The sequence below is a fragment of the Salmo salar genome, chromosome 27 (assembly GCF_965601325.2).
Source record: "Salmo salar chromosome 27, fSalSal1, whole genome shotgun sequence".
NCBI classification, from domain to species: domain Eukaryota; kingdom Metazoa; phylum Chordata; class Actinopteri; order Salmoniformes; family Salmonidae; genus Salmo; species Salmo salar.
Window position 1 is genome coordinate 4270001 of NC_138317.1, and position 14792 is coordinate 4284792.

General features: G+C 42.3%; 1 protein-coding gene across 2 annotated transcripts in view; it reads right to left on the reverse strand.

Moving 5' to 3' along the window:
- Nucleotides 1-14792, reverse strand: part of LOC106588203 (oxysterol-binding protein-related protein 10) — a 159175-nt gene that overhangs the window by 15925 nt on the left and 128458 nt on the right. Inside the window, exons 8-9 of one of the 2 annotated variants that reach the window (XM_014176964.3) lie at nt 5316-5465; nt 4482-4977 (exon numbers count right to left, since the gene is read on the reverse strand). In XM_014176964.3, the coding sequence (XP_014032439.1) occupies nt 4482-4977; nt 5316-5465 (646 nt within the window). Of the gene's footprint in view, nt 1-4481; nt 4978-5315; nt 5469-14792 lie in introns of both variants that reach the window. The other variant, XM_014176963.3, reaches the window with a different exon arrangement.

Consider the following 14792-nt stretch of genomic DNA (forward strand, 5'->3'; position numbering starts at 1 on the left):
ATTCAAAACATCAAAAATCTAATAATTTCAATTTCTCAAACAATCAACTATTTTACACAATTTAAAAGATAAACATCTCCTTAATCTAACCACATTGTTCGATTTTCAAAGAGGCTTTACGGCAAAATCATAAAGTTAGATTATGTTAGGACAGTACATAGCCACAAAAGTACAAACATCCATTTTCAATTCAAGGTCAGGCGTCACCAAAAGCAGAAACCAGCTAGAATTATGCACTAACCTTTGTCAATCTCCATCAGATGACACTCCTAGGACATTATGTTATACAATACATGCATTTTTTGTTCCATCAAGTTCATATTTATATCCAAAAACAGCATTTTACAGTAGCGTGAAATTCAGATTTTTTTCTTCTCTGAAATGCTTCCGGTGAACATAACAAAATTACTATTCGAAAACATTGGTAAATTATAATATTGTCATTCAAAGAATAATATATTATCATCTCGTAATTGCTACCGAATGGCCAGATCTCAAAATAACTTTACTGGGAAATCACATTTTGCAATAAACGGGGTGCTATGCTAAGAACAATAAGCTATGCTATACAGTTAGCATCATCTAATATCGATAATAACATTGTAAATATCCCCTTACCTTTGATTATCTCCATCAGAAGGCACTGCCAGGAATCCCAGGTCCGGAACAAATGTGGTTTCTTTTGACAAAGTTCATAATTTATGTCCAAATAACACCAAGTAGTTAGCGTTCATTATGCTCCCACAAAACGTGGTGGGGGGGGTTGTAAAATCACGCCGAAAAGCTAAAAAAACCTAGTAAATAATCTATTTACGTTCGTTCAAACGTTGTTAAGCATTAATCTTTTGGTCCATTTTTAACGTTAAACATCAGTAATATTTTCACACAACCTATCCTATGTCTAGATAAAAAATGATGACAAACTCACGCTTCTCAGATTTATGCGCAGGCGCAAAAAATGAAGTGACGACATGTCAACTTCCTTGCATTCTAATTTGCTCTCTGTTTATCATAGACGCTTCAAACAACTTTATAAAGATCGTTGACATCTAGTGGAAGCCGTAGGTGTTGCGAAATGAATCCTTTCTCACTATGGTATCTATAAAACAATGACACTAAATAGTACAGTCACAAAATTCACATTTTTTTAATCTATTTTTCACAGGTTTTTGCCTGCAATATGAGTTTTGTTATACTTACAGACACCATTCAAACTGTTTTAGAAAATTCAGAGTGTTTTCTACCCGAATGTGTTAATAATATGCATATCCTAGCTTCTGAGTTGGTGTAGGAGGCAGTTAAAAATGGGCACATATTTTTTTCAAAATTTCTCAATACTGCCCCCGAGCCCCAACAGGTCAACCCCGGTGTCCTGACTCTCTGTGGTCACTATAGATCCCATGGTACTTATCATAAGAGTAGGGGTGTTAACCCTGATGTCCTGACTCTCTGTGGTCAGAGTAGCGGTGTTAACCCTGGTGTCCTGACTCTCTGTGGTCTCCATAGATTCCATGGTACTTATCATAAGAGTAGAGGTGTTAACACTGGTGTCCTGGCTAAATTCCCAATCTGGCCCTCATACCATCACGGTCACCTAATCATCCCCAGTTTACAATTGGCTCATTCATCCCCCTCCTCTCCCCTGTAACTATTCCCCAGGTCGTTGCCGTAAATGAGAACGTGTTCTCTGTCAACTTACCTGGTAAATTAAGGGTTAAATAAATACAATAAAATACATATTATTGCTAACTAGTATAAGGGTGTTTTCACACTTGGTCCCTTTAAGCCAATTTTTGTGAACTCAAATTGGTTCGCTTAATTTTTTGTGCAGTTTGAATACTGCAAAGGAACTCAGACCCCTCAAAAGAGCCCCCAAAGCGAACCAAACCGAGACCATCTCAAGAGGTGGTCTGAGTTCAGTTCCCTTTTTCAAGGCAATGTGAACTCAAAGCTCCCCAGGTTTGCTTGTCATTATTCCTGCACCACCCATTAGACTACTGCAATAAACCCTCTGACATTAGGGCCAAAATAGACAGAAGACGACATTTGTGCAGGATCGCCCCAAACAAAGGGCTGTTTTTGGTTAGGCCTATTGATTGTCAAGGATGCACAGAAATTCATAAGCTGTTTATTCGATTGTGGGGGTTGAATAGGGTGAAAAGACGACAACATATTTGGTGAGAATCGCAACATGGCATACAAAATCCATTCCAGCTCTTAAAGGGACGGTAGCCTACATTGGGTGTACAATTTCCGATTACAGCATTATTTAATCTGAAGGTATTCTTCTGCTATTTATTCTGTTACCAATATTTACATGTTAATAGTATCTTCTGATTACAATGATTATGTCTCATCTTTTAACTAAATGCAATCTATTAACTTCCAAAATGTAAGTAGATATATCTAGCTGTCCGATAACACATTCTGATGGAATGGCTTGTCCTGCACTTTGTAAAAACCCAGAGTGCATTGAGTGAATGTTGGGAAAAGATCTTGGTTCCATTCTAAACAGAGCAATGTAAATGCAAAGAGGACTCAGCCTACAAAATAGGTGAAGTGAACTGGCAAAAAGAGTTGAGTCCTCATTCAAAGGCAAGGGCAGTGTGAACACAACGAGAACTGTTTTGCTTTATTTTACCCCAGAGTTCACTTTAACGAGGAATGAGATCTGTAAGTGACTATATGTGAAAACACCCTAATTGAGTCAGGAGAGAAATCATGTGGAAGGTCATCACATGACTGGCTGGCATATACTCGTTTGGCTATATTTCAAGTGGGAAACATTTCCTTCGCAATCGAGCCCTCTCCTCGACCCTTTGGTCTTACCTTGTCCACCTCTTCATACTGTGTATGCAATGTACTGTACTATATGTCCAATGTCACTGAATGAATAGTGTCTTTGGTCGAGAGCATAAAGGCATAACAATCTAGCATTCATAATAGCGTCAGTACAGACACAATTGATCTTCTTTTTAGCTAAACCCCCACATTTGACCCACCGTGCTGTCCATGACAACCCACCGTGCTGTCCATGACATCCCACTGTGCTGTCCATGACATCCCACTGTGCTGTCCATGACATCCCACCGTCACCGCAAATCACAGCAGGAGCAGATTGACACATGCTTACCTCGACATCAGACATCATCTTAAATCAACACCAATCAATGCAGCACAAAATATCGTCCGCTTAAAAAAATTATTAGGCACATTACTCAAAGATGCCAAACCACACAGGCCTCTAAATGTGAGGGTCACCATTGTGCTTCAAAAGCAATCCCAAAGTGAATGCACAAATCCTGTGGTATGACTCGCCAGGCATTATGACTCACGCAGGCCTTCCTGCTCTGTCTAGGCCTTCCTGCACTCACCTGCTCTGTCTAGGCCTTCCTGCACTCACCTGCTCTGTCTAGGCCTTCCTGCACTCACCTGCTCTGTCTAGGCCTTCCTGCACTCACCTGCTCTGTCTAGGCCTTCCTGCACTCACCTGCTCTGTCTAGGCCTGCCTGCACTCACCTGCTCTGTCTAGGCCTTCCTGCACTCACCTGCTCTGTCTAGGCCTTCCTGCACTCACCTGCTCTGTCTAGGCCTTCCTGCACTCACCTGCTCTGTCTAGGCCTTCCTGCACTCACCTGCTCTGTCTAGGCCTTCCTGCACTCACCTGCTCTGTCTAGGCCTTCCTGCACTCACCTGCTCTGTCTAGGCCTTCCTGCACTCACCTGCTCTGTCTAGGCCTTCCTGCACTCACCTGCTCTGTCTAGACTGCCTCGTTAATTACTGTTGTCACCTTCTGTTGCATAATTCAACAAGTGCAGGATACCCGCGGAATAAAAATCAACACGCTCGTCTCTAGATTATGTATGGACAGGAGTACTTTACATTGTTTGCGAAATGAGGAATAATATTACTATAATCCGAGTCTTTATTTTGAGAAGTTTTTTTTCAGTTTAGCGCATCTAATTTGTAAAATAAATGACTTTTTTCAATTCCACAAAAAAATGACATCCATCAAAATAAAGTTGTCTGTCTTCTCTTTCTTGTGATGTAAGTGTGGCGACGATGCGTGTAATCCCAGACTAAACTTTAGCGTTCTCATAGCTGCAACGGAAAGACAATGTATTCCATTGAGACCATTTCATGGGTGTGTTTGACAGGTCATTACAAACATTTCTGTGGTAGGAACGTTAAATGGGGGGAAAAAACGACAGGCACAAGCAAGAGTATGAAAGTAAAGTGAAAGAAATCAAACCAGCGATATTTAAGTGACAAGACTTTTGCACCCCTCAAACACAGGAAATACCCCTCAAACACATGCGCGTTGCTAATGCCATTCAAACTGCCACCAACTGTATCTCCATGTATATTCCAAAACATGAGCATAAGCTTAAGAAAAGTATATGATTTGAACTCAGTCATATACTTATGGTGTCAGCTTTTAGCTGAGCCTCAACGAACCGGAAGCGCATTCTTTCACTCACCTTCCCCTATCATGGACACACCAATGGACATGCCCATGAACTTGCTTCTCGTCCACACGTGGGCATTGACACACATCCTCCTCTCTGGGCACTCGCAGTAGAACCCTGAGACAGGTGGGTGGTGGGACACCTGCTCGGCCATGAAGCGAACGCGGTAACAGTCGGTCCCCGACGGACCGTCCTGCTGTTGGGTGTTGTTGGGGCCCCTGGAGGCTGGTTCCCTGGGGCCCTGAGACCTGAGGGGCCTCACTCTGTCCCGAGGCACCTCCCAGGAACAGTGGAACGTCTCGCCCAGTGCCGGGTTATAGGGCTTCTTGGCCACAGCTCCTTTGCGGCCCTCGTGGAAGGCGGTAAGGTAGTACTCGACGAAGCATACGATGCGGTCCTCCGCCGTGGCACCAGCCGTGATGGACAGGAACATGTCCGGGTGGGCCATGAAATTAGCATACATCTCCAGCAAGGAGCGCTTCTCCAGGATGAACGTGGGCAGCACCACCTGGTAAACAGGGCGGGAGGCGACCGTGAAACTACGTGAGGGAGACACTTCACTAGAGTACTGATAGTGAACAGTAATAAAGAGGAGCACTTGTCATAATTTGAACTAAAAGCTTTTTCATTGTCATTCCATGACTGTTTTGATGCCATTGATGATCATGTTCAACTGAACAGGCTAGTGAAATGGACATACCAGTACATAACTGTAATCTGTACTACCTAAAACAGGAATCAAGACATTCCTATTCAGTCAGTGAACCAGTAAACATTGTGTTGGCCATACCAGCTCTAACATTCCAAGGAAAAGACATGGAGAGCAGAGAGCGTCAGCCGTCTTACCCGGGTGAGGTCCATGCCCAGTTTGAGCTGGGAGAGGAGGTGCAGGATGATGCTCCGCTGGTCGTCCAGCACTCCCAGGTCCTCTTCCTCATTGTCCTCCATGTCAGTCACCTCTTCACTGGGGCTGATGGCCTCCAACCCTGCTGGGTGCTGCTGAAACAACAGAGAAACACTTAGGTTAACCTGGTCTGACATAACAGTGACAACGTCTCCCTGGTAAATGAGGTCTCCTGAGTTGGGCTGTTGTGGTCATGAAATTTTGTCAGCAGGTTATTGTCATGCAAAAGACTGACAGGTCTCACGGTAATTGACCATTAATTAACATAAACACTTTTAGCATCTCCAGGCCTCCACACACACACAAGCCGCTAAAAAAGTATAATATATCAATTTAATATACACCATCACATATATACGAGTTGTCCTATTGTATGTTATCTGGCTATTCTCCATGCCATAGGCTGTTGGCTTGTTCATTTAACTGACGAGCTATGCTTATAAGTCCCATGCCATTATTTTATAAGAAGAATAGAATTGAACTTAGCTGGAAAAAAATGGAAAGGATTTTTTTTCCATTACGGTGCGCATATGACATGGCTATATTGAGCATAAACGTGATCACTTGAAACCGGCGGCGTAGCCACGGGTAGGCCTGAGTTTGATCTCAGGCCTACCCCAAGTTATTATTACTATTATAATTCAATATTCATTTTTTTTGTATTTATTTTATTATACTTTTAAAAGAAATGCATGTGAAATGTATTTTCTATGGGTAATTTTAATATAATGTAACAAAGAAATAGTCCGCGACAATCAAGTTTGCTTTCGACTATTGGTTCATTTTTTAAAAAATCATACGGTGGTTTACCTGAATAACGTCACGTGGATAACCTTTGTAGGGCATAAGCCATCAAGCTCTACCACGCTAGCTTCCTGGAACTGACTCACCAGCTAAGGTCATTTAGTAGTTCTAGCAATGGCAAACCAAATGTCGATCGCTAGGTTTAAAAAAAAAAAAAAAAGACGTCTGGAGGAAAAAAAAAGAGTGTGTGCCAGAAAATAATTTGGATCAATCTACCGATAGCTTCCAGAATGAGACATTAACAGGTGGCGCCAGGATAGAAACAACCGCAATCACAACCGCCAATGCCATGTTGAGTCAGGCATGCTTGCCTACCCAACCGTCTCCTCTCGTTCTTGGTGCCGCGGGCGGGGGTAAACCTGCAGTAGGTCCACCGACAGATTTGTCTGCCGTTAATGAACCAGCCTGTCAACCAAAACTAGCAAAGTTCCCTTCAAGTATGGCAAATCACGCTGCTTCTCTTCAAGGTGGTATGACCAGTTTGTGTGGATTGAGTATAGTAAAGCAAAATATGCTATTTATTGTAAGTTTTGTAGGCACTTTCCTGGGCCAAATGTCAAATTTAGATTTGTATGAGATGGATTTAATAACTGGAAACTCACAAGAAATGCTTGCGGCAAGAAGAATAGCAAATGACATGCTAGTGCCCTTGCAAAATGTGAATCCTACAAGGCGACCCACGGGCCTAGAAGTCATGGGACTGTGTTGAACCAAATACATGGTGATGCAATCATGGATTTCATAGAAAGAAACTGTGCACATGTTAAAGTGGTCATAGATATTGTTCTAATGTGTGCAAAGCAGGATATTCCACTCAGAGGGCATAGAGAAACCGAAGAGGCAATCAACAAAGGTAACTTTTTAGAAATCTTAAATTTCAACTCAAAGTATGACTCAGAAATACAAAACAGGCTTAAAACCTCTTGGGGCTATGTGGGACGCTAGCGTGCCACCCGTGGTGCACCCTATCAACAGCAGGTGCATTTCAAGAGCGGCAAATTTGAAACCAAATAAATGTCAAAATTCAAATTTTTCAAACATACAACTATCTTACACCCTAAGAAAGATAAACATCTCCTTAATCTAACCACGTTGTCAGATTTCAAAAAGGTTTTACGGCGAAAGCATAAAGTTAGATTATGTTAGGAGAGTACATTGACAATAGCTGTGTGTAATGTTTTGTCAATTCAAAGACAGGCGTCACCAAAACCATAAAACCAGCTAAAATGATGCACTAACCTTTTACAATCTCCATCAGATGACACTCCTAGGACATTATGTTAGACAATGCATGCATTTTTAGTTCTATCAAGTTCATATTTATATCCAAAAACAGCGTTTTACTATGGCGTTGATGTTCAGGAAATCGTTTCCCTTCAATAACCGGCAGTCAAGTCAGCACCACAAATTAAATAATTAAAATTAGAAAACATTGGTAAAATATTATATTGTCATTTAAAGAATTATAGATTTACATCTCTTGAATGCAATCGACTTGCCAGATTTAAAAATAACCTTACTGGGAAATCACACTTTGCAATAATCTGAGCACTGCGCCCAGAAAAATACGCTTTGCGATACAGACAAACGGCCATGTTGGAGAGATCTAAAATCGAAAATACTATGTAAATAATCCATTACCTTTGATTCTCTTCATCAGATGTCACTTCCAGGAATCCCAGGTCCATAACGAATGTAGTTTTGTTCAAAAAAGCTCATCATTTATGTCCAAAAAGCTCCGTGTTGTTAGCACATGATCTAAGCCCGCCGGACTTCACTTCATGAACGAGGGGAAAAAATATATTTACGTTCGTTCAAACATGTCAAACGTTGTATAGCATAAATCATTAGTGCCTTTTTTAACCAGAACATGAATAATATTCAAGGTGGACGAATGCATTCTCTTTTAAAACGTTTTGGAACGAGGGTACCCAACATGACCTCGCGCGCCAGAGTCTAATCGGCCATCACCGTTCCAAGGCTCTTGTTCGGTCAGATCTCATAGTAGAAGATTCAAAACACTTTGTAAAGGCTGGTGACATCTAGTGGAAGCAATAGGAAGTGCCAAAACATTAATCAGCCCCTGTGTGTTTCAATGGCATTGGCTTAAAGGTAATTCAACACATCAGGTATCCACTTCCTGTCAGAAAATGTCTCAGGGTTTTGCCTGCCAAATGAGTTCTGTTATACTCACAGACACCATTCAAACAGTTTTAGAAACTTTAGGGTGTTTTCTATCCATATATAATAAGTATATGCATATTCTAGTTACTGGGTAGGATTAGTAACCAGATTAAATCGGGTACGTTTTTTTATCCAGCCGTGAAAATACTGCCCCCTAGCCCCAAAAGGTTAATGAGCTACCTCGTTATGCCATGCTTATGAGCCCCGAAATTCAGATCGAGTTGCTGGAGTGTGCAGCATCATTGTTACTGTGCAGGATAAAAGATGAAAGTTCATTCTGCGCCTTCCACGTATTTTGCCATGCTAGCAGATGAATATACAGTGGGGGGAAAAAAGTATTTGATCCCCTGCTGATTTTGTACGTTTGCCCACTGATAAAGAAAGGATCAGTCTATAATTTTAATGGTAGGTTTATTTGAACAGTGAGACAGAATAACAACAAAAATATCCAGAAAAACACATGTCAAAAATGTTAGAAATTGATTTGCATTTTAATGTATTAGTACTTGACCCCCTCTCAATCAGAAAGATTTCTGGCTCCCAGTTGTCTTTTATACAGGTAACGAGCTGAGATTAGGAGCACGCTCCTAACCGCAGCTTGTTACCTGTAAAAAAGACACCTGTCCACAGAAGCAATCAATCAATCAGATTCCAAACTCTCCACCATGGCCAAGACTAAAGAGCTCTCCAAGGATGTCAGGGACAAGATTGTAGACCTACACAAGGCTGGAATGGGCTACAAGACCATCGCCGAGCAGCTTGGTGAGAAGGTGACAACAGTTGGTGCGATTATTCGCAAATGGAAGAAACACAAAAGAACTGTCAATATCCCTCGGCCTGGGGCTCCATGCAAGATCTCACCTCGTGGGGTTGCAATGATCATGAGATCGGTGAGGAATCAGCCCAGAACTACAAGGGAGGATCTTGCCAATGTTCTCAAGGCAGCTGGGACCATAGTCACCAAGAAAACAATTGGTAACGCACTACGCCGTGAAGGACTGAAATCCTGCAGTGCCCGCAAGGTCCCCCTGCTCAAGAATACATATACATGCCCGTCTGAAGTTTGCCAATGAACATCTGAATGATTCAGAGGACAACTGGTGAAAGTGTTGTGGTCAGATGAGACCAAAATGGAGCTCTTTGGCATCAACTCAACTCGCCGTGTTTGGAGGAGGAGGAATGCTGCCTATGACCCCAAGAACACCATCTCCACCGTCAAACATGGAGGTGGAAACATTATGCTTTGGGGGTGTTTTTCTGCTAAGGGGACAGGACAACTTCACCGCATCATTTGACAGGGCCATGTACTGTCAAATCTTGGGTGAGAACCTCCTTCCCTCAGCCAGGGCATTGAAAATGGGTCGTGGATGGGTATTCCAGCATGACAATGACCCAAAACACACGGCCAAGGCAACAAAGGAGTGGCTCAAGAAGAAGCACATTAAGGTCCTGGAGTGGCCTAGCCAGTCTCCAGACCTTAATCCCATAGAAAATCTGTGGAGGGAGCTGAAGGTTCGAGTTGTCAAACGTCAGCCTCGAAACCTTAATGACTTGGAGAAGATCTGCAAAGAGGAGTGGGACAAAATCCCTCCTGAGATGTGTGCAAACCTGGTGGCCAACTACAAGAAACGTCTGACCTCTATGATTGCCAACAAGGGTTTTGCCACCAAGTACTAAGTCATGTTTTGCAGAGGGGTCAAATACTTATTTCCCTCATTAAAATGCAAATCATTTTATAACATTTTTGACATGCGTTTTTCTGGATTTTTTTGTTGTTATTCTGTCTCTCACTGTTCAAATAAACCTACCATTAAAATTATAGACTGATCATTTCTTTGTAAGTGGGCAAACGTACAAAATCAGCAGGGGATGAAATACTTTTTTCCCCCACTGTAAAGATCAATCTAAACGAGAACTTATTGCTGTATTTATCCGATACATTCATGCTGGAATGATTAAAGAAAGAGCTGTTGGGTTAATGGAAACCGCTGATTTGTCTGCACAAGGAATTTCTTGGAAAATACTTGAAGTGTTGCAAACCCTGTGGTTTTTTTTTCGATGGCGCTTCAGTCATGTCAGGAAACAGAGGGGTACATGTCCTACTAAAGCAAAACATTTAAGCAAGCGGTATATGTGCATTGCAACTCCCACCGTTTGAATTTGGTTCCGTGCACCGCGGCAAAAGTGTCGGGTCAGTACTTTTTTTGAGACAGTAAACCAGCTACACACATTTATGAGTGGATCCCACAGACATGCTGGATTCATAGAAGTACAGAAAGAGTTGCATCCCGATAGACCATGTATCGAGCTAGAAAGATCCACGGATGACCGTTGGAGTTCAAATCAGGGTCTGTGAGTAAAGTGCTGTTACTGCTAGATGTCATTTTAGAGGTTCTTGCAGAGTTTTCAGAGGCTTGTGGACAAACCAAATTAGAAGCCGATGCCCTCTTACAACAAATCCAGAACAATACGTTTGTATTCCTGTTAAGTCACGTTTAGTAAATTGTTTGACACTTGTGATTTTGCTACGAAGGGATTACAAAGCTCTACATTATCTGTGACGGACTGTATTGGTTTAATTGAAATCCTCAAAAGCAGCATTTCTACGTTCAGAGAACTCAGGGGGAGAATAAAGTTCTCAAGCTAACTGAAGAGATGATGATTAAGCATGATATTAGTAATTGGGATGTGAGTGCATCACGGCAGTGAAAACTGCCTGTAAAATTGGCAGACAGTGTAGTCACAACTTCATTAGGGAAAACATCCAGCATTAAGAATGACAGTGACCTGAGGCAACATTGAAACAATATTCTAGACAGACAGATTACTGAGTTGAACTCAAGATTTCAAGAAGACACATATGGGATCATGCAAGCGGCAGCCTCCTTTTCCAAAGAATCCCAAACCTGCGGCCTTAAAGAGCAGCTGAAGATCACATGCGATCATTATACAATATCAATTGAGGATGCTGAATTCACTGTTTTTATTCAGCAGTTGAGTCGCAAAATGAACATGGGAAAGTGTGACTTTTCCTCCATAGTGAGTGTACTTGACAGCTGCCCTGATGATATTATCCCTAATATAAACTCTCTGTTAAGGATCATTGTCACACTTCCAATGACATCATGCAGTGTGGAGAGACTTTTCTCAACAACAAGGATAAAAAAAATCATCTTCGCACATCTATGACAAGCGTCCGGCTGAACCACTTCAGTTTGCCGTCTTTTGAGCGTGAACTGACAGATACATTGGATTATGATAAATCACCACCATATTCAACTCAAAGCCTCGCTGTCTGTTCCTTGGGATGTAGGTCATGCCTTATGATACGTCTACTAAAAGGTAAGGTACCTTTTTATAGTACTACTGTCCGCCGTGGTGTAAATAGTAACATCAAATATAGGCTTGTTAGCCCATCGAGATTAAAGTGCGCCTGAAGATGAGTTTTACATTGTTGGCAACTGATCTAAAGTTACTGTCTTATTTTAATATGCTGGGATAGGTCATTATTTGTATATGTAACGAGGTTGCACCAAGTACTATGCACTAGTATAAAACGATTGTATTACGAAATAATATATGGTGCACATTGCAAAATAAATGTAATAAACAAGTAGAAAAAAAATGCCTATCCAAATTTTTCTAGACCTATCCCCACAAAATAATTCTGGCTACGCCCCTGCTTGAAACAGGTCCTATATATGCTAGATTTAGAGTTATTTGGCAACTTTAGTTGTGAATGATACAAACCTTAGAATGTCTTGGAAATCAAAACGGATATGGGCTGCAAGGTGCGACAATAGGCTATTGATGATTTGATAAAGAAGCAAAATAAAAGCTTGCGCTCTTTTCCTTGCCTCAGCTCTCTCATCAAGTGATTTTCACCCATCAGACTATTCTCAATTTAATCTTGTCTTTACTAATATGTACAATTTGTTTCAGGGGAAAAAATTAATGTCATCTGTATGCACTTGAATAGGGAATGGAGGCCGCGAGCTTTCCCGCTGGTCAGTTTTGTAGGCTACTTCGGTCTTATAGCGGAGCTGTGTTTAATATGAGCAGCTGAGAAATAAATACAAGAACACTTATTTCACGCCAATCATCAACCACTGTTTGAGGAGTATGCTCTCGCTACCCGACAGGTGATATTCCACCAAAACTCTGTATGCCATGGGCTCTCCAACCTTGTTCCTGCAGCTACCCAGTGCTTAATTTGGGAAACCAAGTGAAATCTGTTCGGGAACATCGATAGTAACATGTTTCCACAACGAAACACATTTCAATAAACTGCATCCCATCTGTGCGCTCGAGAAAGGAATCAAGAAGATATACACTGCTCAAAAAAATAAAGGGAACACTTAAACAACACATCCTAGATCTGAATGAAAGAAATAATCTTATTAAATACTTTTTTCTTTACATAGTTGAATGTGCTGACAACAAAATCACACAAAAATAATAAATGGAAATCCAATTTATCAACCCATGGAGGTCTGGATTTGGAGTCACACTCAAAATTAAAGTGGAAAACCACACTACAGGCTGATCCAACTTTGATGTAATGTCCTTAAAACAAGTCAAAATGAGGCTCAGTAGTGTGTGTGGCCTCCACGTGCCTGTATGACCTCCCTACAACGCCTGGGCATGCTCCTGATGAGGTGGCGGATGGTCTCCTGAGGGATCTCCTCCCAGACCAGGACTAAAGCATCCGCCAACTCCTGGACAGTCTGTGGTGCAACATGGTGTTGGTGGATGGAGCGAGACATGATGTCCCAGATGTGCTCAATTGGATTCAGGTCTGGGGAACGGGCGGGCCAGTCCATAACATCAATGCCTTCCTCTTGCAGGAACTGCTGACACACTCCAGCCACATGAGGTCTAGCATTGTCTTGCATTAGGAGGAACCCAGGGCCAACCGCACCAGCATATGGTCTCACAAGGGGTCTGAGGATCTCATCTCGGTACCTAATGGCAATCAGGCTACCTCTATGCGGCCCCCCAAAGAAATGCCACCCCACACCATGACTGACCCACCGCCAAACCGGTCATGCTGGAGGATGTTGCAGGCAGCAGAACGTTCTCCACGGCGTCTCCAGGCTCTGTCACGTCTGTCACGTGCTCAGTGTGAACCTGCTTTCATCTGTGAAGAGCACAGGGCGCCAGTGGCGAATTTGCCAATCTTGGTGTTCGCTGGCAAATGTCAAATGTCCTGCACGGTGTTGGGCTGTAAGCACAACCCCCACCTGTGGACGTCGGGCCCTCATACCACCCTCATGGAGTCTGTTTCTGACCGTTTGAGCAAACACATGCACATTTGTGGCCTGCTGGAGGTCATTTTGCAGGGCTTTGGCAGTGCTCCTCCTGCTCCTCCTTGCACAAAGGCGGAGGTAGCGGTCCTGCTGCTGGGTTGTTGCCCTCCTACGGCCTCCTCCACGTCTCCTGATGTACTGGCCTGTCTCCTGGTAGCGCCTCCATGCTCTGGACACTACGCTGACAGACACAGCAAACCTTCTTGCCACAGCTCGCATTGATGTGCCATCCTGGATGAGCTGCACTACCTGAGCCACTTGTGTGGGTTGTAGACTCCGTCTCATGAGAGTGAAAGCACCGCCAGCATTCAAAAGTGACCACAACATCAGCCAGGAAGCATAGGAACTGAGAAGTGGTCTGTGGGCTCCACCTGCAGAACCACTCCTTTATTGGGGGTGTCTTGGTTATTGCCTATAATTTCCACCTGATGTCTATTCCATTTGCACAACAGCATGTGAAATTTATTGTCAATCAGTGTTGCTTCCTAAGTGGACAGTTTGATTTCACAGAAGTGTGATTGACTTGGAGTTATATTGTGTTGTTTAAGTGTTCCCTTTATTTTTTTGAGCAGTATATATACACACACACAGTTGAAGTCGGAAGTTTACATACACTTAGGTTGGAGTCATTAAAACTCGATTTTCAACCACTCCACAAATTTCTTGTTAACAAACTATAGTTTTGGCAATTCGGTTAGGACATCTACTTTGTGCATGACACAAGTCATTTTTCCAACAATGTTTTACAGACAGATTATTTCCCTTATATTTCACTGTATCACAATTTCAGTGGGTCAGAAGTTTACATACACTAAGTTGACTGTGCCTTTAAACAGCTTGGAAAATTCCATAAAATGATGTTATGGCTTTAGAAGCTTCTGATAGGCTAATTGACATCATTTGAGTCAATTGGAGGTGTACCTGTGGATGTATTTCAAGGCCTACCTTCAAACCCAGTGCCTCTTTACTTGACATCATGGGAAAATCAAAAGAAATTAGCCAAGACCTCAGAAAACAAATTGTAGACCTCCACAAGTCTGGTTCATCCTTGGGAGCAATTTCCAAACGCCTGAAGGTACCACGTTAATCTGTATAAACAACAGTACGCAAGTAGAAACACCA